Raw genomic sequence first — 27,866 nt, 5'->3', positions numbered from 1 at the left:
AAAACATTTTTTTAAAAATTCTTCCTAAGCATGGGAGAAACTTCTTGTTTTTAGGGAAAAACGAGAAAAGGAAAGAAAAGAAAAAGAACCCAGTGTCCCGCACTCTTGCCCCCTCACAGCACAGAGTGAAGATTCATTTTTAGAAAAACATGCTGGTAATTACATCTCCTACATTTGCTGGTTTATTTCTGTTAAACATAGTAAACATCTCACTGCTTAATTTGCTCTGTCAACCACGGCTTTTAAAAAAACTGGAGCTCTCAGGAAGTGGAGATTTTATGTGTGCAGTATAATTTCACAGGCAGGTTCCCCCCCCCCAATTTTGTATTCTTGGCTCATTTACAGTCAAATATCTTCCACTCCATGAAGCTTAAATATTTAGCCGTTGAGGTAATACACTCTTTATCATCTGTCAGCTTAGCTGTGGAATCTGGACTTTATATTCTCGATGCTCCCAGGCTCCTGTAGAATCGAAAGTTTGTCATTGGCATTTCTTTGGAGCTATCCTTTTCCATATCCCTCTAGGATTTCGGCTTTATTATGCTTCTCATTGTGGCTGAATCTATTCCCAAAACAGAGTCACAACTTAATCTATTTTTCTTTCCTAAAGGAATCTGTCAGATAATATTACTTGGTATCTTCTCTTTCAACAGTTGGACAAAATTATCCTTTGTACCCCAAGAGGCTTGCATGTAGGTCCCTCTTTACCTATCTTGATAAAAAATAAATGGTGTACTTCCTGCCCATTACACTATACTGAAATTGTCACCCATGGAGAAAGCAAAAAAAAAAGATGGCGTCATCCTTTAAAAGCAAACCAGCATACCTTCTTTTCTCTTTTTATCAAAAGGATTTTTACTGGGGCACCTGGGTGGCTCAGTCAGTTAAAATGGCTGCCTTTGGCTCGGTTCTTGATCCCAGGGTCCTGGGATCAAGGCCCGCATCAGGCTCCCTGCTCAGTGGGGAGTCTGCTTCTCCCTCTCCTGCTCCCCCTGCTTGTGCTCTCTCTCTGTCAAATAAATAAATAAAATCTTCTTTAAAAAGAAAAAAAAGGATGTTTACCTATCTGAAGTCCATATATCAACCTGATGGTTGTTCACAGGAGGCTCTGTGTCAATAATCGAGTTTGTTACTTGAAGGTGTAAGGTATAGAGTAAAATTAGTGATGCAAATGTCCCTCAGTTCCCCTGGAGAAATTCCGCAGGTGGCCATGACTTTTACTGTGCTCTTAATAGAATAATAATGTCATTTTAAACAATTGCTCTCTCTTCACTAATTAGTGAAGGTTCTAGTTACATTTTTCATGGGCGCCACTAAAATTAGTTGCTGAGTAACAAACCTCATAAGTGGATTAAAATGTATAAGGAAACTAGCCTTGTTTTCTTCCAATTGATGAATTAGCTAAAGCCCTTACAGGTTTGATTGTTAAGAAGTAAATGAGTGGTAGTTTATATTTTGGCTACTAGATTCACATTGGTTTCCTCATATTATTACCCACATGTCAGTTGGGACCTTTTGTAAACCTCATCCCACAGGTAAATATAAGGTTAACAGGGTGCATTTAAGTATTGCCAAGGAAAAGGACAAACATGTTGTCCTTTAAGGTCTGTTGGTCTTTGGTTGTTCTGTTGGACAAGCTCAGTGGTGGTGGGTGAGCAAAAGGGTCTCCAGTTAATCGCTCTTCTATAAAAAACCGTCCTTCCTTAATAGAAGTTGTTTGGTTTCTCTGCAAAAATGAGGGAGTTACCTGAGAGAGTATTATATTCTTTTTCCCCTAAAAATTAAAATTAAGAATAGTTCAAAATAAGCAATAAGCAAAACCTCCCAGGTAACCAAGATAAATATGCAAAATACTATATGCAAACCTGTCATTGGTGTTTTTAAAGATGTATTTGGAACTGGGAAGGCTGCTTTTGAGGAAGGACTTCTGAATCGAAGGAATGAATGTCAGAGAAAGAAATGCTATTGTGTATAGAGCGTGTAACGTAAACTGGACTGTCTCCATTCACGCAGTCTGAAGGCAATTTTCTTCTACTTGCACGCAGTCATGGGTGGGGGTCTTCGGAATGTGATTAATATTTCACAAAGTAACTTAGCAGATTGATATCACAGAGGCAGTAAATTGCTATCTCACCAATAGGAGAAAACATTGCATTTGCCTGTTGGCAGTAACAGTTGTTTTTAAAGGGAAGTTGGCTTTAGAAGATGTCTATCATGCTTTCCTTTAGAAATCAGAATATATCTAGAATTTAATACTTAATTAATACATACTGATATGGAGCGTTCCTAACTGATTGAAGTTGGTGAGAATGAAGATTCTTAGTTCTCACCTGAGTTCAAGTTCAGTTCAAACTAGGAGTTCCTCTCAGTTTGTCCTCACCCACTTATAATGGTTTGACTTCCATCTACCTTTTTAAATGGTTATTTGTTTTGATACTTTAAGAAATAATTATCCTATTAAAAGTTAAATAGAACAAAGACTAATCTCCAAATCTTTGGATCATTGTAACATATCATTGTGAAGGAAAAATAATTTTCCCCCTACCTTTCTGGGTTTGGCTGAGATACCCTTGATGTAAAGATATTAATAGGACAAAAACAAATAGATCTGTAATAACATGTATACTTCCTGTATATATGAGAGAGGCCCAAAACTCAGTAATTCCCTGAAATGGCCCAAGCCATCATTTTAAATACCATCTTTGGCTAAAGACCAAAGATGTTTGGGGGGTAGGGAGGCCAGTTATGGGAGATTACCAGGAAAACCACAGTAAACAAGGGTAAGTTTGCAACACAGATTTAAGTCCTTGCTTCTCTATTGGTAAGAATTCTAGACATTTAGAGTCACCTTTCTTTTCCTGCTATAGAGAGGGGGACATCCTTACAAATGGAGATTTCCCTTTAAGCTTAAATATCTTTTACAAGAGGTAAATTCTAACTGCCTACTCCTTCTCAGAGCTCTTCCTATATAGGCTGTTTTTTGGTTTGTTTTATTTTATTTTGTTTAATATTCAGTCTAAACTAATTCCTATGCCAAAGAAGCGTATTTTGGAGTGACAAATTCTGCTCCCCTTCATAATTAACATCTTTGAAGCATTTGCAAACCCATCTTTGGACTCCAATACTCTCTAGAAGGCCACAAATGAACTGAGAGGTGGGGGAAGTTTCTTCTAGAACAGTCCACGCTGCCCTTTCACTTCTGTCGTCTTGCTGTGGAGTGGGCTCCAAGGATCGCTTCCCTGCAGGTGTCAGATGTTTTGGGGGAAGAGGTTGAGAGAGAAAGGGACAGGGAAAGAATCACTTATGACTCCTTGAGACTGGGTTTCTGAGTGGTTCTGGTGATTTAAAGAAGCAAATAGCATCCCGTGTCGTCCTCATCTCCATGGCTAGGGTAAATTTATGGTAGCTCTTGTAGCTATTAGATGCAGGGCATTATCTAAACGCCGAGGTTGGCTGTGACACAGACACCACTGTTATTCCCATCATCTTTTACCATAAATTTCTCCACCTCCACACTTTAATGGATTTTGTGCTCAAACTGCAGCTCGTGACTGTCAGCTAGGCAGAGGTGGGCCCCACAGTGTCTGGAATGAAAGTAAGTGACACTTTGTCTCATGCCAGCCTGGGCTAGTACTCGGTTGGTGAATGTGCCTCCATGAAATGGAAAAGAGGAAAAAAGCCATCGGTAATAACCCCGAAATTACCCGAGAAAGCCCGGTGGGCAGCGCCACCTCCGTGTCGCATCTTTGCTCAAGCTTCTCAGTGAAGTACTCAGTCAGGTCCCTTTCTGTGTGTCGAGTGAGAAACCACAACAGCGCTTTAATGAAATGGGTTTCAGCAGACGGGCTGGGCGGCCTTTGGAAATCGTTCTGCCTGCTGGGTTTAATTTCAGAATCTCGGTCTCTCTTATTCCGACAGCCATCGGCAAGCCTCCTTTTTTCCCCCTCTTTTCATCCTTGGCCTCATTACCCTTTGCCATTCACTTGTTGGAAAGAAAGGGGAACGAAATTGGTTGGGGATAAAGAGGAAAGCTGGATTTAGCCTAGCCACTTAATCCTCCTCCAGCCTTTGACAAAAACCTGTGAACAGTCTCCACGGGGCGGGCCTCTAAAACTGTGAACGGTGAAATGGTAAGACCATTGGGGGGCGCCAGTGCAGCAGGAATCCACTGTCTCAATGTCTAGGGGACACAATTGTAATAAAATAGATTGGGGAGGGGAAGAAGATAATCCTCTATATCATTTCTTTTTAAATTTTCCTATTAGCCTATTTTCCATAGATATCTCCATTGCAAATCTGGAGGGATTTTTTTTTTTCCTGTTCTGCTTGGTATATTCATTTTGCCTAAGAAAGAGCTTTTTACTTCTTTCTCTACCAAATACATGTCCTTTTACATCTCCACCTTGTTTTGGGGATGATGTCCTGTGCCTTCCAAAAATACATCAAATATATAACGTCCTGTGTACTATAGGCTTTACCAGGTCCTGATGCTCATTATAAATTAAAAAAAAAAATGACCTTCTAAGTCAAGCAAATGAATTAATTGCACTTATTTTGACTCAGCTGAGAATAAATTCGTCTGAAGATGCTAATTTAAATCAAGCAAGAAGAAACCACAGAATGAATTTCAAATATGCATGTGTAGAGTGTGTGTTGCTAATATTGGCAACTGGTTGTAGCAATTGTGGCCAACAATTGGCATCAGGGGGATCAGGGAGGGAGAGATGGAAATTTTTCTCCAGTAGGCATTTTCATCATTTGGAAATACATTGGGAACCTTCAGTGGTCACTATAACATCTCTTGTAGCCTCACCTTTGGAATGTCATTCTGATATCTCGGTAGACATGGCATTTTGGAAGCCTAAGCAGAGGGAGACAGGCGGTGCTCCTGGTGCCAGGGCACGCTAATAATGTATCATGCCCGCTTGGGCCCCTCCATCCACTTAGGTAGTTTCTATGAAATAGACTGTTGGTATGTGTCTGGTGACCAGAGCATGCATTGCCCAACTCAGGACACTTTTGAAAGTGAAGTGGATGCTATTAATAATTATACCAGAAAGAACATGCATAAATCAGGACTCCTCTGAGCAAACCAGCATCCCTAGTTATGTGCTCTTTTGATTGTAATTTCCACTCCTTTCTCATTCATGAAAGCATGTCAGAGCAGGAGTGAGAGGCATGGTATATGTGGATAACCTGAAATGCTCTCCACTGACTTTGAAGGAGGAGGATGATGTCTGTACTTTATTCCGATTAATATTAAGTTGCCCACACATCACCCAGCTGACTGAGTGCCAGTAATAGCTCCGGATCTTTGTCAAAAGTACAAAAATCTCCTACCCAAAGCCTTATCCTCCATCATCCTTGATCGCTGGATAGAAAACACCTTGACTTAACTCTCCATCACAACTCATGATATTTAACCCATTTTGTTTGGCATGATAGTCATTTGCATGTTTTCTGACCCATCCCTGAGCTGGCCATTCCTTGTAAGAGTCCCTCAGTGGCTTGTCTGTGTGAGGTGCTGACCTGTACCCAGTGCTAGCGAGCCCTGTAGTTCTCAACCACCGAGCAAGCAGTGTCTCCCCCATTCTGCCTGCCCCCAGGTGCTTTTCTGGTATTGTCTTGCAGATTGAGAATTTATTGCCAGGTGGTGCTAGCGAGCCCTGTAGTTCTCAACCACCGAGCAAGCAGTGTCTCCCCCATTCTGCCTGCCCCCAGGTGCTTCTCTGGTATTGTCTTGCAGATTGAGAATTTATTGCCAGGTGAAAAAAAAAAACCCACAAAAAACACTCCCTCCCTACTAGTTAAAGGACCACAAATAAATAAAAGGGAAGCACAGTGGAAATGTTCAAAAACTCCTCTATTCTCTAAGTTCAAAGTTAAGTCCAATTGGCTGCAAATGTTGGCATCTTGAAGAAATGTCCCAAGAGTCACCTGTTGCTAAAAAGAAACATGGGTTAGGTGGTACATGGCTGGATTCGGATACTAACAACGACTTAGCCATTTGTCAAACAGTGGAAGGTGTGGAAAGGGAAAAGTGAGAGAGCCATCCAGCATTCGGGACAGTCTTCTTTCCTTCTGATTAAAGAGAGAAGACTAAGACCAAGGTTCTGAGGGAGGGTCGGGGCATCTTCCCAGTGGCCTCTCATTGAGTGCTGGGAGACCTCTCGGAGGCTTACTTTCTTCAGCTAAAAAGGAAAACCCGGCAACACGAGCAACACAAATACAGCACTTGTTTCCACGGAGAGTAGCTAGAGTTGGTTACTCCTAGAAATGGTGATGTCCCAGTGGCAATATGACTACGGAGCTTCAGAGCAACAGCTAGAAAAACAACAGAGCACGCTTCCAATCGAGAATGGTAAAGGGAGGTTTTCTGAAAGGCAGAGTAAGACGAACGAGGATTCGTTAGAAACGATCCCTGGTTATAGTAAAAGTACCGCAATATTGAGCTCGGGAATTTTGTTGTTGTTTTGCTTTATTTTTCCTTCCCCACCCCCATGGGAAGTTTAGAGGCCATCGCAGAACATTTATTCCATGCCAAGAGCACGGTTTTTTATATAGAAGAATTCAGAATGTAATAGTTGAATTATATTCAGCCTTCTTCCCCAGTTAAAAATCCTGCCTGCCAATTTCAGTTATTGAACAATGTTATATTTATGGAGAGCTTTTGGTGTGCAGTGCACTGTGAAATAGGTACTGTTGGTACTGATTTTCTGGCGATAAAAGCTATTGAGTTCTAGAAAAAAATTAATTTTTTTCTAGCTCAAGCCTCTGACATATACACTGTTTAACCGAAAAACACTGCAGCGGATAGAGGCATGCTTGAAAACCCGGTGCCCTGGCATCGTTCTTCCCAGACCCTCTGCTGCCATTCCCAGATGCTGACTTTCCCGCAGACGTACACTATTGATTGAACTGATTCCGTGGGGGCATTTCTTATGTCCTTACCACGGACAATGGGAAAGTGCTAAGAGGGGATACTGTCTATTCTTTCTCAAGAGGCAGGTGGGTTAATCAGCCGAATTTGGTCTACGCCTCAGTCATTGGTCATTCTGTTTTGCTTTTGCCCTCACTTAGGAAAAAAAAAATCACACCATTGTTCAGTTTGGAACCATTTAAAATAGTCTGAAAGAAAGCATTTAAGCAATTGAAACATAATTAGGCTTGGGCATTTTTCTTTCTGCGTTCATGCACTTCCTCAAATCCTTCACTAGATGGTGTCCCAAATCAATCCATAACCTCGACACTGTTGCTTTGGTCCTGGAAGAAGGGCAAGTACACAGAGCCTTCTGGAACTGACCTAACTGCCGTCCTCTGACTTCAAGAATGACTGGACCTTTCCCCACTATCTGAGTAGTGGTTAGATCCTTTTGCAGGCCACACCTGTCAGTATTTTGGGCGTGGTTCTGTCAGAATTTTGTGTGATTGGCAGGAAGCTTTGCTGGATCCATCATTAGTGGCCCCAGGGATCCAGCTGAGGCTACGTATCAGGAACAAACTCATTTAAACTCCCTGGTGAAGACAGTTCAAACCGCACGCCACAGTCGTGACAGAGCTGAAATCCAAGTATGGTGAGTGGGTGGACAGATGGGTAAGGAAGAGAAAATACAGACTACGATAGGCCAGTGGAAATGCATAATCCCTGTGCCCTCACATTTAAGTCTTCAGTCCACGTTCCCTTAGATATGGCCGCATCTAGAGTATTCACTTCAAAGGAAATGATAAATTACTGTTGTTGTTTTTTTTTTAAATACTGAAACGTTCATTTGATTCCTAAAAGATAGTGGGGACTATCTTTTAAAAAGAAACTGGATTTGAGGATTCTGTCAAAACTGTCCAATAGGCTGTATTCATAGATATGAATCCATCCTTTTCCAGAATTATTAAGCGTGTTTCGTTTCAGGCTGTACTTAGCTCCACAGCTCCTCCTCCCTCTTCTGTCCCCGCTTGATTATTCAGATAGCTAAACACGCCATCACTTCGACAGCAGATAGGCAGTTGAGTCATTATTGTCAGTAGTCAAGGAGACTGAATTTTTTCATATGTTTTGAGGTCTGGAGCGAGATCTGTGGAGAAAAAGAACTTTCAGACAAGCCAGTGGATGGGATGCTGAAATCCCTGGGAGGGAGCAATGGCCGGGCTCCACTTCTGATCATTTGACTGTCAACATAAACAGAGTAGAGCTGGATTCTGACTGACTGGTCTGACGATATGCTTCATGTGGAAGGCTTGGCCCGGGCCGATGGTAATGACAATCACCTGAGGGGCAAAGAGAACAGTACCAGAACCTGAAAGGTGCCATGTTGTAAAGACATCCCTACAGAGCTGCTATACTGTCACCAGAGAGGAACCAGAAAGGACCTGTGAGGATGAAGGATGGAGAGAATTCCTGACCTAAATTGCTTTTTTTTCACTGAGGGTATTTTCAGAACACTTCTGCCCTTAACTGCTCAAACTCACACTATTTCAATTTTCCTCCTCTGCGTCGCTGGCCCACAGAAACACCGAAACACAACACTCAGTTTGTAGAAGATGGTTTTTGTCCCCACGATAGAGCTGACTCATTTTTTTTCAAATACTCCAATGGCGGGTTTTATTAACAATTATTTGGATGACACTGTTTCTGTCTTGTATCCCTGAATTAGACCTCAGTTTTATTTGTTGACGTTTCTCAGTGTGCGATGACCGGTGACACAGGATCTGATATTGTTGTCAGCTGAGAGTACAAAGTAGGAAGAGGAAGAAGCTTCTCACGGGGACGATAACCCACCCTTCACCTTATTGCCCAATGGGAAATGCCCCGGTGCTCTTTTCTGTGCCTCCATGTAAATACTGACGGTGATGACATTTCTCACCATCTACAAGTTCCTTTACTTGGCTTTATATGGAAATCACAGGGAAGTGTTGGTAAAAGTCAAATTTCCAGGCTCAGTTTCTTAAAGAATGGAGGTTTACAAGGTCTACAGTGAGTGGTACCCTAAGATCTGTATTTTTAACAAGCATCTCCAGATGATTCTAAGGTAATTTTTGCACATTCTAGACACGTGAGGCAGGGTGAGGTAAGGCGTGGTGCCGATGTTACTGGCTCCACCCACCACTGTACTTGAATCATGTTAACATCGGGAGTAAATGAATACCAAGTCATTTCTTGCACTACACTCCCTTCCCCATGTTTATTCAAGCACAGAATTGTACTGTCAGTTCAGAGGCATTTCACTTACCTTAGAATCTCCTTGACGAATAAGGTAGAAGTCTCCTTAAGCAGGTACTCACATTTTACAGACAAATATTTCCACTTTTCTTTTTATATCATTTCAGGAGGAAGGTGTTCATACCTGCCTTAGTGTCTCGGGAGGGAGCTGTGATAGGTATGAGGCATGTCAGATTACCCACCTCATGGCTAGGACAGACGTCGTGTAGTTGTTAATGATATTGGTCATTATATTGGCGGTAGAAGAGATGCAAAGAATGAAGGAGAGGGGATTTTATTTGGAAACAAGGTGAACTCCAAGAGGAGGATTGGAAGATGAATTTAAAATGTGAAGTCAGGCAGAAAATGTATTGGAAAAATTAATATGCTTTCCTCTGATGGCATTTAAATTTACAGGGAGAAAAAGGTGGTTCAACTGTCTCAACAATTGTCATTGTAGCACATGTGCCAAAGGTGGTGGATATTGGTCATGGGCTCCTGAGCACATTTGACCCTGATTATTTATGATCAAAGACATTTAACAGATCATAGAGCAACATATTAAGATTCATTACTCTTTATATTAGAGGGGGGAGGGTCAGAGGGAGAAGGAGAGAGAAAATCTTGAACAGGCTCCATGGCCAGTGTGAAACTCTTCTCTTTGCCCCTCAGATGATTTTCTCACAACCCTGAGATCATGACCTGAGCCGAAATCAAAAGTTGAATGCTTTAACCCACTGAGCCACCCAGGGGCCCCAAGATTCATTGTTTTTTTAAAAGAAAACTTGACCTCCTAGTCTGAGTTCGAGAAATCACGAAATTGACTCGTGTTTAATTGAGCAGATAACACTGAGATTTTGTTTTCTACCCTTGTCCATGCAGGACAGAGCTCTAATGCAAGACTTCAGGAATTGTATGGCTTTGGTATAAAACACAGAATTATTATCTGTCATTCTAAATATATCCCTGAATTGAGAAGAAAGCATTTCCCTGTCAGGTCAATATCATTAGAAGTCTAATTAATGGACATGTAAATCGTGGCATATATTAATAGCTACTCTTGGTTATCATAAGTTTATCTTATCAAACCAATTACTCGGCAGATGTTGACTTAAAGATTCTTTCTTCACCTCGTTACTGTGACCTCATTCATTAACGTGGCATGCATTAAATAGGCCTTCAGTGAGAATCCACTCTGATGGACAAAGATGAAAAAATGAAATGAAAGATGAAAAAAACTGAAAATCATTGAGTGCCTACTCACTGGCACTTTATATGTCATCGTAAATAAATCTTACAAAAATAGTAGAATCACCCAGTTGTTGCCTTGACTTTGCCTATGGAAATCTAAGTGTGTGGTATCCTTAGGGTTTGAGGGCTTTAGGTCAGCCGTGTCCAATGCAGGGAAAACTAGAGCCAAACAAGAGTTATGTAGCTTCCTCTGAGGTAGGGTTCATCCTGGATCTAGCCTAATACATCTTAGCTTGAGCTGTGTTAGTTAGATTTCACTTAATTATACAACTGCAACAAATGAGCCCCCTCCCCCCCATGCCCAATCTCAGTGGTTCATAGTAACTAAGATTCATTTCTTGATTACATGCCATGTCTGCTGTGGGTCAGTGGCAGTTTCGTTCTGCCCCATGGACTTGATCCTTGCACCCACGCTGAAAGAGGAGCTCCCTTCTGGAACATGCCATCCTCACAGCGAAGGGAAAGGAGGCAAAGGCTGGTGGAAGCACACACAATGGGCTCTTAAAGTTTCAGCTCAGACTTGACCACGTAATAATAGAACGGCGACCAGTACTCCTGCCATAGGGAGACACTGCAGGTTTCCAGACAAGGACGCCTATTCTCATAGCAGGCAGGACCCATGAATAATTAAGAACAATAATAAAATCTACCACAGACCCCACCAATCAGTCCCCCATCTGCCAACCAGAACACATCCATTCTCCCAGCCATCACTTGGGTAACCAGAGTGCGCTGTGAAATCTCAGTTATTGCCTCCTGTGAGCCCTTCACTCTCCCACTCCTCGTCTGGGTGGGTTATTGTTCTGGGTTTTGTTCTAGCAACCCAGCCTTATCGCATCTTTCCCACATGTGTTTCTGCTTTTCTTTCTGGGGTGAGTGCCCGTGACTTGACAAATAATCAATGGTGAGGTGGAAGCAGGTGCAGTCAACAGACTGTGATTTCCCTCCATTGGTAGGTACGTGCTACTCTGAGGCACTTCCGTTATTCCAAAGCCTTGCCTTCTATTTGTCCGGGTTATAAAAGAGAAAGTAAAATCACCTAAAAAGCTGCCTCGTGATATAGGTTTCAATTTCCTTTTTTAAAGAAAGCTGACCCTTTTGTGAGCCTGAAGATGAAAGTTGCCTGTTAAATGCAGATATTTCTGGCTCTTCTGCCTGGAGGTCAGCGAAATAGAACAAGATATTAAGATACTTCCCCAAACTGGGTCAGAACAGTGTTAAAAGATGAGAGGATTAGTTCAGGGAGCTACACAATAATCCACTCACACAGGTTGAAAAACTTAATTTATGTCGTGTTTTTTGGATCCCCAAAAACTGTCGCAGGAGATGGATTAAGCCAGCCAGCGTCACACGCTGTGTTGCCGCACGCGTACCATTTTTACTGCTCCATTCAGCAGAACTCCATTATTTCCAAAGCTAAGCAAAAGCAGGCTTAAAAAAAGCAATTTCATCATTTTCTACCTATCTCTGGACTAGTAAATGAAGAAAGTATTCCAAAATGATTTTTCCCACTTAAAACGAAGCAGGAAAAAAATCCTTAGAAGTCAAATATATATATTTATTTATATATGTTGAATGACCAAAATTAATGTTAAGGCTTACAGGTGAAGTCACAGTGATATCCTTTGTTTGCTTATACGATGTACTAGATTAATATATATTCAACACGGAAAGCCTTCTCATTAAACTCAGTAACGAATTAGGAACATCTGCCCTCACTGTTGCGCGTTAATGTTGTTCTGGGAGTGCTGACCAGTGCGATGACCAGAAAGAGACATGGGCTTTAAAATATGGCAGAGGACAAGCCCCACATGTGTTCATTTTAGATTGTGTGATTATGTTTCTACAAAACCCAAGAGCATCACATAAAAAGCTTTTAGAAATTGGCCATAGTAGATGTGTAAAGTTGAATATCAAAAAGCTTTTTGTTACACAAAGAGTAAGAATCTAGGAGCTGGAAAATTGAAGTTTATATCAGAAGAAAGCATTTTATCTAATATTATTCTTTTTGAAAATATTTTATTTTATTTATTTGAGAAAGAGAGTGCAAGAGAGAGCAGGAGTGACGGGGCAGGCAGAGGGAGAGGGAGAAGCAGTAACCCCTCTGAGAAGGGAGCCTGATGCGGGGCTCCATCCGGGGACTCTGGGATCGTGATCCGAGTGGAAGGCAGACGCTTAGCCGACTGAGCCACCCAGGGGTCCCCAGAAGGCAGCATTTTAGTCAGAATAATTTTATCAACCACAATAGTAAAAAGTGCATTAAATAACTAAGAGTTAAATCAATTACAGTACCTATAGAAGAAAACTGTAAAACTATAAAACTTTAAGGACCCCCCTCCAAAAAACCTTAACGTTCCAGTAACAATTTCTGTTTTACAAATTATTCCAAATGTAGCAGCTTCAAACAGCCATTTTATTAGGCTCATAGCTTTTGTGGGTTAAGAATTCAGACAGAGCCCAGAGGGAGTGGGATGTCTGGAGTCTCATCTGGGAAGACTAAAATAGCTGAGGGTGATTCCAAGGCTAGAGCTGGAATATTCTGGAAACATCTTCACTCACATATTTGACAGTCAGTGCTGGCCCTTGGCTGGGACCTCATTTGGGCTACCCACCAGAGCACCTACCTGAGGCCTGTCCAGGTGGCCTGGGATTCATCATAGGGTGGTGGGCTCTGGATAGTTGGACTTCAAGAAGTGAGTGTCCTTGAGAACCAGCTGTATATGGGCCACCTCTTCTAAGCTCACCTTGGAGGCCACGCAGCACCTGCTGCAGCCTATCGGTAACTGGCTTGCCACAGATCCTTTCCAATTCAGGAAATCTCTTTGGGAGGAATGCCAAAAACTATGCAGCCATATTTTTCAAAACCACCTCATTTAGAAACTGAAAAACACCAAAATTCTAAATAAGAAGATTAATCCTCCCCAATTAATATGCAAGATGAATATAATTCTAATCATGTTAATGGAAAGGGTTTTTTTTTTATTTTAATTGTCACAGTATTTTTCGATATCATCTAAGAGACCAACTGGGTAGTAATAGGTAAGAAGAAGGGTGAATACTGAAAGGGGAGTTCAATATTTTATAGACTGCAATAAATAAAACAGCTTGATTATTCTAAGAATAGACATATCAATCTCACAGAAGAGAAAGCTCAGACCCAAGTATTCATAGGAATATTCATCATGTGCATTCCCAATGCATGCTGGGGAAAGGCAGACCTACTCCATCAGTGGTGTGGAGACGCCTGGTTAAACACAGGGAGTGTATCTCTAATTTGTGCAAGGTACAAATGGAAAGTTCAAATGAATTAAAGGTTTAAGCCCTGAAATCAAATCAGAAAAAATACTTATTTAACTGGTGTATAAGGCTAAGTACAAAGCCAAAGTTGGAATAAATACATAGATAGCTGATAGGTCTGATTGTACAAGTCATAACAATATATGCATAAATAACTTGCAACACGTAAAGCAATCAGATAGTTAATGTTCTTTGTAATAAAGCATTCTTCTAAGTCAGCCAGAGAAAGATGATTATCCAAAATGGTCAAGGAACTCATGAAACAAGCAGTTACAAAAGGAAGCCATTCAAATGGCAAGTGGATACGTTGAAACTCCGGGGGGATTATGGGAGAATAAAAACACAGGCATGGAATAATGATCATCTGCGAGAAGCAAAACAGCCCTCAGATGGGAAGGTGATACAGCTTTGCTATGCAGCTGGACTAGGACATACTTGAGGTTCACTTATGTGAAATGACTAATTACTATGTACGTGGTTCTATTCTAACATAGCTGGGCAACATATGACTTAACCTTAACTCTCAATCAAAAGAAGCTTGGTTTTAGCAAAGCGACATGCTTCTCTGTGACTTCCCTCAGCTTCCCCAACTTGGTCAAGAACGTCAGACCAAGAACTCCCCTCTCCCCTTAAACTCAGCATATAGGAAGCATCCCCTTAGCCAACATCCCGAGGGAGTATTTTTCAGATATCTCCAAATGACTGACCTTGAATAATAATCATAAATACATTGCCAGTCAAATTCAAACTTGGATCTTTTTAAATGAAGAGCCTTTTTTTTGTCAAACAAATTCTTGCACAAAACTCCAATATAGAAGACATGTCAAGTGGCGGTTGGTTTAGGCCATGAAGGGCCTGTCTGCTCAGCCTCCTTCTAGCCCCTGGGGCAGCCCCACTTCCCCTCTGCATTACTCTGTAGTCTGGAGCCCCCGACAACCACCTGGACCACCATGACTTTGAGGAAAAAGCAACTTCCAATGTCAAGCACTGGTTGAAGAGTGTTCAGTGAGCTTCATAAGGAAGAATGGATAATCACTTTTGTTAATTTGCACAAAATGTGCAAGCCTAGAGCATTTTGTTACCTAAGAAAACTGTCTGGGTTGCTGTGAAAAGCTGTTGCTTAATATTTACAGCATTAATTATAAAAAAATCCTTTAGGAGCATTTATAAAGATTTCAGTGAGGAACACCGAACACTTATTTTCTCAATATTTTTATGAGTAATACAGGAACGATAATTATTTTTAAATATCCTCATGGCACCTCTCTTTGATTTAGTAAAAAAAGAGAGAGAGAGAGAGAGAGAGAGAGAAAGAAAGAAAGAAAGAAAGAAAGAAAGAAAGAAAGAAAGAAAGAAAAGTAAGGTACATGAAACATCTGTCTTTAAAAGTTCAGGTTTTGCCTCTGAGTTTGAAACACCAGGCATTTTAGGATGCACTCGAGCTCAATTAATAAAGTGCAGGAAATGATGTGAAAAGCACTGATAAACAGACATGCAAAGAAAAGCCATGCGAAGAGGGAGGAGTGCAGCTCGTGTGTACAGCTAACTTCGGGGTGGACAATGGCCATTTGTATTCCACCAGACTAAAAAAAGATCAAAAAGACGATTTGGACTTCAATTTACTCCAGAAATAAATACCAATGCAAAACAAAAACAGAACACACCCCCCCCCAATCTATAAACCAGATAAGGCTGCAGTGTGGGTGAAACCAGAGTGGCTGCAGGTGGGTGATTCAGGCCGGTGGGCACCTCACTGAGGCTTAATTCGGATGCACTGGCAGTCTGGGCAGAGTAAGAGGTCTCCCAGAATCTACTAGAAAAACCAAGAATTCTGCTACTCAGGAAGCTAAGCCCTCCAAGCCTAAATGCAGATTCTGCACCTTAAAATTATTGCTGTGCCCACACAGGACCACCTCCCACATCTGTGCCTGGACCCCCAGGTAGGGCTTTGGCATTTATGCCCCAGACAGCCCCATTGGCTGTGTCTCATTGGCATGGCGGAATCAAAAGACAGAATTTCAGCTGCTAATTGCCCATTGCCAAATATCTAAAGGGAAAAGAATTCTCAGGGAAAGTTACCTTGGGAAAAACCCGTGGGAAAGGGAATCAGTCTCTCATCGGCTTTGCTTATCCGGTGCTCCTTACCTCACCTTACCTCACCTGAGTGTGTGGGAGAGATATGAATGTGCCTCCGTGTGGCTAAAACCCAGGGAGTCTGAGCCACCTGTCGTTAAAGGCAATCTCCAAGCTGTGTCCCTGCTCAGACAGCCAGATGCAGTATTTAGAAATAGCGACCACTGCCCAGAGGTCCCAGAGAGAAACCTGGACTGTAACTTGTTTTCTCCTCTCATGTGGAGTGATGCTTCTGGAATATGTGAAGAATCTGTGAACCATCACTTCACAATGTATGTGTGTATCAAGATATCACATGGCACACTGTAATTATCCACAATTTTTAGTTGTCAATTGTACCTCAATCAAGCCGGAAGAAACAAAAACAAAAAGAAAAGAATCTAAGGGGCAATAACAAAAGGGACTGCTGGCTTCCGAAGATCTCATTCACTTTGCTCACCCATCAACTGCGGTCCTCTGTTCTGGAACAAAGCAAGGTTCCTAGCTCTTGAGAGAAACTGAAGGGATCCAGGTGTCAAGAAAGAGAGTGGGAGGGATCCCTGGAGCACATGGGGCTCGTGATCCAAGTTTCTCAGCAGAGGCATCATTGGCATTTGGGGCACCGCGTCTCTTCCTTGAGCAGGTCTAATTCAAGCATTGAGAAGTGTTCAGCACCCTTGACCTTCTGACGTTAAATGAAAAGAGTCTTTGCAACAATCTAAAACATTGGACACGGATGCCCACAGATGCCCCTAGCGAGGTGGGACCACCCCACGGCAGTTGTCATTTTAAGGAAAGAATTACTGAATAGCTTGTCAAATTAAGGAACAATATAGGGATCTCCCCAAATGGGCGAAAACTCCAGAGTTGGCCCACAACAGTTACTGAGCGGCTATTAGCTTGAGGGCTGCTGGGACACATCGAGGATTAAGTTTTTGCTTATCGAGTGTGTAAAACGTTTATTGTGTCCATTCTTCAGCTAATGCTTTCAGTTCAGTTTGGTTTGTTTTTATGACTGTTCATTTCGGCTGCCTTGAATGTATGACTGACATTAGGTTTATTGGAATCGTTGTCATTGTCGTTTCCACGTTGTAAACACCAAATGTGAAGCTGACTGTGTTCTTCAGTCTTTCCAGGATGCTAACCTCTGTTTCTGTGGCTTAGCTCCTCCATATCGGAAAGGGCATAAACTGGACAGTTCTTTTAAGTTGAGACACTTTTTTACTTTGTGCATGTATGATTTTTGAGAGATACTCTGGAGGAAAATAAGGATAAAAAATCCATATTTGAAAAGAGGTATGTCCAGTCTAAGTGTGGCCTATTTCTCCAAGTTCTGCCAAGCTGAAATGATTCCTCTGATTTCATGGGCTGTAGACCACCAATTTTACATAATTTAAGCTCAGGAGACTTATACCAGCAAAGCTCAGCTCAAATTATAGGGGGGCAGATACCAAGGGAATGAGTGAGCATTGCGCACAGAAGTAAGAAGAGAATTGGACAGGTAGGGAATGGCAGAAAATATATGGAAAGAGGCAAATTGATTCTCCAAGCAATCAAAAGAAAAAGCTTTATTGTTTCCTGGGCCATGGTTCAGTATTTTCAACATTTAATCAGGTTTTATGATTAATAGAAAATTGGCCAGCAATTTCTTTGAAGGTCAATGGTTTATTTTTTTTATTTTTCATTTTTCATCATCGGCTAAGTCGTTACTTTATTACAAAATTGACATAAGAAATTCAAGAAGGGGAAGATTCCTAATCTCTTCTCCCCTCCTCGCTCAAAATTGTCTTTCCAGTCCAAAACATCGCTGACCTCTCACCCTACCTTTGCCTCTCCTGAGGTCTTGCTAAAAGGACTGTCATTTACCATGTTCCCAGACTTGCATAGTGATAAAAGCATTTGAAGTGCCTGGTAAATGTAAAGACCATCAGGTCTAACCCATTGAGATTCAAAACCAGTTGCTCTGGGCTGGTGCCCCCCTGCCCCGCCCTGCCCAATCCAGGTAATTTGTGTCTTCAGGTGTATTTGGGGAGCTCGTAATACTACTCTTCAGTCTTCCTTGATGAAAATATAAGCAGTGGGACAGTATGAGAAGACTGTACGATTTTGGACACAAGCTCATGAATACGGGGACAAATGACCTTTTCAGTATATGACCTTTTCATGTGTCCAAAGAAGAAGTAAATTTTTTGCTTGGAAAATATCTGTTTTCTGCAAAATACTTACACAACACAGAGAAATTACTAGCATACAATAGGAACTCATCCTTGCCCACAATACATTTCAGTGGAAAGCTTCTTTGCTTCCTGCCCCCCATTCCCCCACCAAACTGCTAAATGACCAACCACTGTCTTAATTTGTAAAGGAAAAAAGAGCTTACTTTGCCCATGTTGGAAAAAACCTGGAACTTAAATAGAAAATTAATATAGAAGTGGCATACATGAGATATAAGATTTAATTTGTAGACCTGCTAACTCACAACCTCTAAGAATTATTTAAATACAGTTTAGTTGCTTTGGGGAGAAAGAATAAATTACAAATCATGTTTTCACAGAACTTTCAAATGCTCCTCTCTCAAGAGATAGTAATGAAATAGTGTAATAAAAGACCAGTTATGAATATAAATTGATAACAAACAAATTCATTGTAAGATATTAATAAGACTAGTTTGTATTATTGAGTGTCTAGTAGATGCCAAATTCTGTGCTTGGCGCATTCATATATATTATCTCATTTAGTCCACATAACAATCTTACAAGGGATTATTGACAGAAGAATGTAAGTCCCAGAGGAGTTAAATATTTGTTCAAAGTCACATAGAATTTCACGAACTGGGTCTCAGGTCAGTCTAAACTAGTTTGTTGGTCTCTGTATGGTTATCCTAAACCTGTGACTTAACATCTAGACTCAGTCATAACAATGAAAGGGATGCTATTGATAATTACAGGTATAAATTGATCTGTTGTAAGGAAACTGGATAATTGCTTACTCTCGTAAACAGAGCTAGTTTATTTAGCCATCAGGCAAAATTAGCATGGGGGGACAGAGGAATTGAATAGGGGCATATAAAAATATTTGGTGGCCATATAAAAACAGCCTCAAAATGCAAAAGAAAAAGTACAATCCCAAGAGATGATGTTAGCTTAGTCACCCACAACTCACCTGAAATCATCCATAATCGTATGTGAATTACATTTAATAAGCATGGTGGGTACATTTATTTTATTTTTTTAAGATTTATTTATTTATTAGAGAGAGAGAGAGAGCGTGCACCAGCTGGGGGAGGGGCAGACACAGAGAGAATGCGCAAGCAGACTAGAGCTGACTGGGGGCTGGATCCCAGGACCCTGAGATCATGACCTGAGCTGAAACCAAGAGTCAGATGCTCAACTGACAGTGCAACCCAGGTGCCCCAAGCATGGTGGGGACATTTAAATGTTTGATCCAATGTGCTTTAGAACCTCAAAAAAAGCCTCACCACGAAGAAAAGCTTCAAGTGCCACTGTATCCAAAATAGCTTTATATCTTTTGCACCTAGAAGTGGTTACAGTGACCCTTCTCATTTCAGGCCTACAGAGACATTAAGTGATTTACTTAAGGACATGAAGGGAGTGGGAGAACTGGAAGGAGACATCCCAATTTCGAGCTCCATTTCCTTTGCGGAATTTGTGTTCTGGACTTTTCTTGAATAAGAATACTTATCTCCATTGTGTACCACCTGTTCACAGCATTGCATGCTGCTCTGTAATATCGTATTCCATATTTTATCAGTTGTGTGAAGGAGTACTATACTATTACCATCTCCTGCCTGGAGATGAGGAGACTGGGGCTCTCTCACATAGCTACCTATCATCTTAGACCGGCTTTTATTTTTTCAATGAATTGATTTATTCATTTCAAAATTTACACACAGGTAAAATTCACCTCTTAAGGTACATAGTTCTATGAGTTTTGGTAAGCGCATAATATTCGTACTGAGAAGGCTTTATATTTGAACCCAAATTACTGGGAACCCAGATTATTTAGGAAGAAGATACGAAGCAAATTATTTTTTGTGATTGCTCGAAAATAACTTCTGGAAGAAAGTCGCGGTGACCGTCTACCAGTCTGTGTACTGGTTTCACGCTCGGCTGGAGAAGGAGGGTCAGGAAACTGTTAGCATTTCCTGACTCACTGTAGAATTTCTGAAAAAAAACCCAATAAACAGAACTTTCTATGTACTTTTTCCTTTGAAGGGGTAGATTTTACATATCGTAGTGTATCTTTCTGCGTGGACCAGGAAGTCCATACATATGCCCCAAACCAAATCTAGTTTATTACCTATTTATGTTTAGTCTAGGAGCTCTGAACGGGTTTAACATTTTGCAATGGTTGAAAAATAATCAAGAGCAGCTTAGTATTTCTTGATATGTGAAAATCGTGTATTAAATGTCATTGTCCTTGAATAAAGTTTTATTAGAACACAGCCTTGCTCGTTTGTGTACATATAGTCCGGGGCTGCTTTCATGCTATGATGACAGAGTTGGGTATTGGCAACAGAGATTGTATGGCTTACAAAATCTGAAATAGTTATTATCTGACCCTTTAAAGAAGAGTAGTTTGCCCCTCAGATCTAAAATAACAGTAAAATATAGCAGCTGCATTGAGCCCCCATTTTATTCCTTTCTCAGTGTTTATTTGCTTAACCATCCATGGAACTGTGTAGCTTTGGTATGAGCGGAGTAGATATAGGGAAATTTAAAACTCTTTCCAAGTGACTTTTTATATAGAGAAAATTATTGTAGATCATTTTCTGCGTTCAATAGAAGTTTCTTTAGGCAAGATAATCTTAGAACAAGATGTTAATTACAATACAACTCTCATAATTTACTCTTCAGCTTATTAGCCTGCCCACCTTATGCTCTACCCATAATATCTGCAAATTATTATGAGTTTAGCCACCTACCCCTAAAGAATCTTCCCTTCCTTGGGGAAAAATGAAATGTACATTAATTAAATTGAGACGATAGCTCTAAAACCTGGAGTTTGCGGGGCATTGATTTGTTCATGGTTTCTGGGAGAATTTAGCAAAACACAAGTCCGTCTAGATTTATTAGAAGCTCTGAATGGTACTGTTGACTAGAGTCAGAGTAGAAGCTTATCTAGGGTTTGTCTCTCAAATTCGTTGCAAAAGGATCCCCTCTTTTAATTATGGGTTTGTCTTCGCAGACACCCTAGGTGTTGTGATGCTCCGTATTCTGAGAGTGAAAAAAATGTGACTTGATTTCACCTGCACAGCAAATAATGGGGAAAGTTATCTATAGATCTTCAAGTCTAGACCATTTTGAACCACTTACTATTATCATCTCTGGACTAACTTTTAAAGGACTGATTTAGAGTTTTCATGATTGGGTCCATGGTTTCACTGAAATGCCATTGTAACTGAAGCAGGTCCAAGATTTAACAATGGGGAAATGATTTAGGAAATTAAGGGATCGTGGTATGATGGATTACATTCAAAGGGGTATGGAGACCATGGCGATAAGCATAAATAAATATGCAAGATAATATCAAGATTTTAACTAAAATTTTATACACCCACAAGAAGCCAAGGGAGTTAAAACAGAGCAGCAGTCCTCAAAATGTGGTCTCTAGCCCCAGGCAGATCCATAAACTGAGTATTACCAGTCTGCAATAAGAAAAATATGGAACCCAAGGGCTACCGTTTGGAAACTTCTATGACAATTTAATAGATTAACTCTGCTGTTGAATTTAAATTTTTTTTAAAAAATGGGCTTGTTGTAATTATTGTCTTTTTAATTTCATTTTTATTTAGTAATTCAATTTCAATCAATAGTTCACTTTTATCATAGTTCACAAAAATATTTCTGTAATGCACTGGAAAAAATATTTCCTCACAGAGGTTTGAGAAACACTCTGCATATTGAAAACAAATGTGTTGTTGTCAACTTTAAATATGTTATGCGTATTTCAGAAGAAATACCATTTTATGGACATTAAAATTTTATTTTCATAAAAGGCTATGCTGGTGTCTGGTCAGTTACTTGTTATCAAATCACTGTACTTGGCCAGAATGAGAGAGTTTTGTTTTGTTTTTTTTCCCTTCAGTTTAAGCAACTTGTAAGTATCAAATGCTATTTTATGCTGCAGGAGTGTGACAACAAAATTCTCTTTAAATGACTAAATCATTGCTGGAACATAATTTAAGGGGGGGGGGACAGCAATCCTACAGAAACGTGTCGATTAAGTTTCTGTGCAACCAAATAGAAATGTCAGGATCTTCCCCCACTTAAGATGCAGGGACCAGGGCACTGAGGCATGCGAATAGAATTTGATTTACAATTTGAAGGAAAACCAGCAGCAAAATAATTGAGAGCTGGAAAGCAATCTCACTCCTGCCAAATTGCTTTCCTCCATGCATGCTCCATTTAGGGGCGATATTCAGATACTTACATTTAGTTTGTGCATATTTTCTTTCCCCTGTGAATATTCCATCCTGTCGGATTAGGACTGTTTCTCTGCTTTGATCAGCAAAAGAGAATATCCAGGTTACCCAGCACTGGATTGCGCCTGGAGTTTTAGGAATAGAAAATGGTTGATTATTTAGGTGCAAATGTGATAAGCGGGCTGTTAATGAGAACGTTCTGGGTCCCTAAATTGTAAACGTGGGTTCCTTTCAAACAAGCTTTAACCTGAGTTCATGGAAATCAGATATGTGAAAGCTCATTGCAAATTGTAAAACGTTGGTAAAATATTTGTTAACAACAAGAAGAACTGGTACTACTACGACAATTGTAATTTGTGATAGAGATTTAATGAATATCAGTCCTGGTGTGGCTTATGGCTTGCTTTTCCCATGAAGGATTCATAGATTAAAGAGCTCTTCCCCCCTTGCCTGGGAGTAATCACCTCTATGAATGAATCATATATTCATGGATAAATAAAATATGTGTTGTCATGCTAAACTCTTGCTTACTTTGCTCTCTGAGTCACATAGATGTGTAGTCATGTATTTATAATTTTTGAAAGTCAGGGGCAAAATTTGCCCTAGAAGTTTGGTTCCCATGCCATGAGTTTCGCCATGGAAGCACATTCCACAACAGCAAGAATTTTAAAGATCAAACCATCTTTATATTAAAATGTCCGAGGGGCCCTCTTTTATCTTTCTTGCTCCCATTAGAAAATATTTTTGATTTGCTTACAAGAAATGCAAACCTGACAGATTCATTTTGATAATTGCCGCATGTGAGCCTCTGACACTTTATGAGCTGGAATCGAAATTCTAATGGTCTCCAAAGGTAAGGCATAAAATATCATTTGGGGAGGGGGAAATAGGGTTATTGAAAAGTAAACGGGAATAGACAATGCAAATTAGGCTTGAGCCAAGCACACGCCTGGTTTAAATTTAAAACTGACTATAATCCAGAGCCGGTTATACCCTGGTACCTAGAGGAAGATGGAGATGAATATGAAAGGAATTTTTATTAAAAAAAAAAAGTTTGCAGAACCGCACTCCGTGCACTCTACAATGGATAATCTGTGACTCTCCTGGCCAGACATTTGTCCTATGTGAACCGGGTCTTCCTATGTGTATCAGCAATGGCACTCTTCCGTTTTTCTCTCAGACCTTCAGTTTACCTTCAAGAGCCCACTTGTTCTCTGAATTCAAAGTGCCTTTGCCATGAGCCTGTGTCACACCATGGTTCCATGTTGCTTTGTGACAAAGTAGGAAGATTTCAAGAGCAGTGCATGAGAAATGGTGGGTTGCAAGTTTAAATTACATGTGATAGTGCGTACACAGAGCATACACATGCACATATGTGCACACGCGCCCTTCACATCCATGTTCGCAGCAGAACCCCTCCTACCCATGGGGAGGAGGAGCGGTCAGTTAAAGCCAATAAGCCTAGAAAAAAATGTGATGCACACATGATGAAACATTTTAACTTAAACGATATCTATGTGCATTCATTTCCCCATCTTTCGGTGGAAAGTTGCTGTTGTTTGTTTGTTTTTTCCCAGCAAGTGAGGAGTTCTAAATGCTTTCCAAAAGTAAGTGACGCTTTTCTTGGTTAGAGGTCTGATGATCAAAGGGCCTCTACTCTTCTTACGGTAACTACACTCCTCAGGAATCATCTGCCCCTTCCAGCCAGGAGTTTCTGTAAGCAGAGTGAGGCCTTGGCACCAGTATGGCCATCTGTGTGACGAACCAGTCTGGACTATAGAATCTGCTCGAAGGCTTTTCCAGTTCTCCTCCCACACCTAGCTTGCGGCGATGCTTAGCAGTCCCCCCTTTATCCAGACTTTCCAAAGAATTCAACTTAGTTTTTATGGAAAGCACTCTCTTTTTGCACTCACCTTTCATTTGCTCATGTATCATTTCACTTGATTTTTACGATTCCAATAATAACTGATACCTGAATAAAGAGCTTTGGAAGGAAACTTAGCAGATGCTTGGAACATTCAAATGTAAGGGTTTCAGACAGCTAAGGATGGAGCTTAGGTATGTAGAGACTTACTCCTTGCTTCCTTTTTGCATCCATGGAACACTTGTCACTAAATTTTGCTAGGATATTGGAGATAATTATTTAAGCCTACTTTTCTAATCTCTGAAGAGCTCAGAATAAAATTTGTAACATGTTTCCAGAAATCTATAGAACTTGATGGTCTATATTTTTTCATTAACTTGACTTCTAATTTCATCTTTTTCTACATTTTTTTTTCTTTTATGCTCATAGATTTTCCTTTCTATGTCTCATTATGCGGTGAGAGAACTCCAGTATTTTGCTAGAATGGCAATGTGGTTGTGCTTACTGGATGCTTGTTTTTGCTGTTGTAGGCATAGTGGAGTCCATGTTATGCAAGATTTAGATTCTAAAATTTGTACATAAGGGGAAAAAGTACTTAGTTAAAATTATCCTCGCACGTCCCTTGAGATGGCTCTGTGGCATAGAATACCTCTAGAGGTCGAAAACACCCAGTTTTTCCATAAGCTTTGCAACAGATCAAGATGATGTTGAGTGTCAGATGAAGTAGTTTGGCTTGTTTTTAGGGGGGTATCTCGCAAAACATAGGTATGTTTAAAAGCTAGAGAGGTGTGGGATGATGACACCCCGAGACGGGCTGGTGGGAACTGGGATGCATGCCCTTCACCTAAGGAATTTCAAAGCACACCATGGCTGGTGTCACTTATGTATGTATTCTTCCCTTCTGGATTAACTAAGTCTCATCTTTCTGGGAAGATGAGGACAGAAACTCATTCTATTCTCATTTTATGTTTACATAGGACAAGCTCAGAAATTTTGAAAGAGTTAAAATAAAAGGAAAATGGAAAACCTTTCCTTGTCTTTCCAAGCCAGGAAGAGGTCACTCTTAATTTTTTTAACTTGGTGTTTCAAAGATCTGCTTCACTATTTTAAGTTTGTAACCTAGTTCTCGGGTGGTCATACTCCCGACATGAAAACAGACTGATGTTCCCAGGTGTTCCTTAAATTGGACTAATTTCCTCAAACATTCAACTTTTAGGAAAATTTGTGCATTTGGATTATCAGGTCCCCTTCTCCCCGTGTTACCTGAAAATCTTTAAAATAGGGCTTCCTGGGGCACCTGGGTGGCTCAGTCGTTAAGCGTCTGCCTTCGGCTCGGGGCGTGATCCTGGAGTTACAGGATCGAGCCCCACATCTCCTCCACTGGGAGCCTGCTTCTTCCTCTCCCACTCCCCCTGCTTGTGTTCCCTCTCTCGCTGGCTGTCTCTCTCTCTGTCAAATAAATAAATAAAATCTTTAAAAAAACACGGCTTCCTATTTCATTCCTACCTTTACACCTCTTAATAAGAGTGTTTGTGTGTCACATATCCTATTAATAAACTAATAAACTATTAGTCTTCAAAACAGAACTGTGCATAATATCCGTATTAGTGTTTTCCTTGGTAAACTGTCAACACAAGGCTGTTATTTTGTGTATGTGTTTTTCCCCACCCAAGACTAATTTTCTTTATTTAAAATTCCTGAGCTGGACCATTTTTTTAGTTCAAAGTTGGGAATGTACCATTTGACGCTTTTAAGCCTGATTTGTTTTGAAGGAGACAGCCCCGCATAATGATTTAGGTTTCAAAGTGTGTGCTGGACTGACGCTGCTGCTCTTTCACTCACTTTTTCCCAACGTGGGACCTCAGACTGTCTAATCTCTTTGCACCTCATCTTCTTCATCCCTAAGCGGGGATATTTGTATCTCCCTTGTGAAGTTACCGTGAAGATTCAGTGAATTATATTTATCTAAAGCCCTTGGCCCAGTCTTCATATGATGTGAGTTGTCAGTAGATTATTATGAACACCGACCTTGATGTGTGCGAGGGGGTGGGATCCACAGTGAGTGGCAGTGGGTATCACGTGACTGGTTGGAATGCTGCTGGAATGTGCTCTGGTCTTTTCACTGCGTCCCTCCTCTCGCCCCGTGCAGGTGGCCCCAACCATTAAGGAGCGGATGATGAAGAAAGGGAGCCTGATGCTGGGCTACCAGCCCCACCGGGGGAAGGTCAACTTCTTCCGCCAGGTGGTGATCAGCCCTCAAGTGAGCCGGGAGGACATGGACTTCCTCCTGGATGAGATAGACCGACTGGGGAGAGACATGTAGCTGTGGATTTGGTTCCCCAGAGGCATGGGTCCTGTCCTGGGGAGGCTTCCAGATCCAGGGCATCTGGGGACACAGCAGACACTGCAGCCCTTCTGGGGAGAAATAGGAAAGACGCCCTGGCCTGGCGTGGCCAAACGGAAATGCTAAGCAACTAGTGGGAAGGACTCTTTAGCTGCTTGGACACTACTGTCGCTGTAAAGGAGGAAGTGAAAAGGGGATTTTCTCAAGACCTGTCTTTAGGACACAGCCTTGAAGAGAGTTTAGTAAGTACCACGTAGGGCCTGCGTTCTAAGCTTCCATTGCTCTTTAAAGAACATATAAATTAATAGTTGACAACAGTGGCTCTCAAAATGGTGGTCCCTAGACGAGCAGCATCAACATTGCCTGGGAACTCGTTAAAAATACGGATTCTCAGCCCCGCCCCGGACCTACCATATCAGACACTCTGGGTGCGCAACTCAACATATTTTAAATGGCTTTCCAGAAGGTTCTGAGGCAAGGTAAAAATCTGAGAACCAGTGGTTTAGAAACCTTCTAAAGACTGAATAATAACAACAATAATAATTTTTCCAGCAAAGAGATACCTAATATTTCAGCGACCTGAGCCAGTGTCTGAAGATACGGCTGTGGCATCTGTAGCACTAATATTTAGGGGTATCAGAAGTACATCAAAACTATGTTTAAAGGGAGAGACTATTAAAGATGTTTACTTTATAAAGATATATCTTTTATGCAGCTGAATGTTTATTCTCAAAAGCTAAAATTGACCATTATCTATTCTAAATTACTTAAATTAGAAGTAAGGATAAAGACAAACGCTTTGTAGGATGGCCCTTTCAATCAAAGCAATAGCCCTAATTCACTTCCCAAAGCACTTGTGTCATAGCTTGTAGTAGACATTAGAGGTAGATGTCTCTTACTGTGTACTTGTTTCAGCGTGAAGGGCCCATTTCTTATCTTGCTCTCTGCTTATAGGAAATAACCAGAATGAAGTCCAGGGTTATACAACATTCCCTTTCTCAAGCTTTGAAACGTCAGTGTAGTCTATAAAATGGTTCATATTAGGCAGAGAATCTGGGAATTAGAGGCCTTTCAGTGCAAACACCTCCTCCATTTCTCCTGGGAGTGGATGGTTATAATTCTATCTCTGATCCTGGTCCTGGATTTCTAGAACTCTATTAGACTAAGAAATAAACAAAATTCAGAGGTGTGGGTGCAGAGTTCAACAAGGTAAGATTGTGACTCTAATGAGAACTCTGATTTGGAAGGCAGAAGATGGAGGAGCGATTAAGTATTAGACTTAGCGTGTTGGATAACCTTTCATACGATATCATTAACTTTTGTTGATTAAATTTTGAAGAGTAAATAGCAGATGTGTACT

The 27,866-nt window shown here is 40.8% G+C and overlaps 1 protein-coding gene across 1 annotated transcript in view; it reads left to right on the top strand.

Annotated features, from left to right (window-relative positions):
- Positions 1-27,325, top strand: part of GADL1 (glutamate decarboxylase like 1) — a 142,989-nt gene extending 115,664 nt beyond the window's left edge. Inside the window, exon 14 of the mRNA XM_034661767.1 lies at positions 26,312-27,325. Coding sequence (XP_034517658.1) covers positions 26,312-26,485 — 174 coding nt within the window. The 3' untranslated portion in view covers positions 26,486-27,325. The remainder of the gene's footprint in view (positions 1-26,311) is intronic.
- The last annotated feature ends 541 nt before the right edge of the window (positions 27,326-27,866 follow it).

The sequence above is a fragment of the Ailuropoda melanoleuca genome, chromosome 6 (assembly GCF_002007445.2).
Source record: "Ailuropoda melanoleuca isolate Jingjing chromosome 6, ASM200744v2, whole genome shotgun sequence".
NCBI classification, from domain to species: domain Eukaryota; kingdom Metazoa; phylum Chordata; class Mammalia; order Carnivora; family Ursidae; genus Ailuropoda; species Ailuropoda melanoleuca.
Note: the sequence above shows the minus strand (reverse complement) of the source record. Positions and strands in the feature narration are given on the sequence as shown.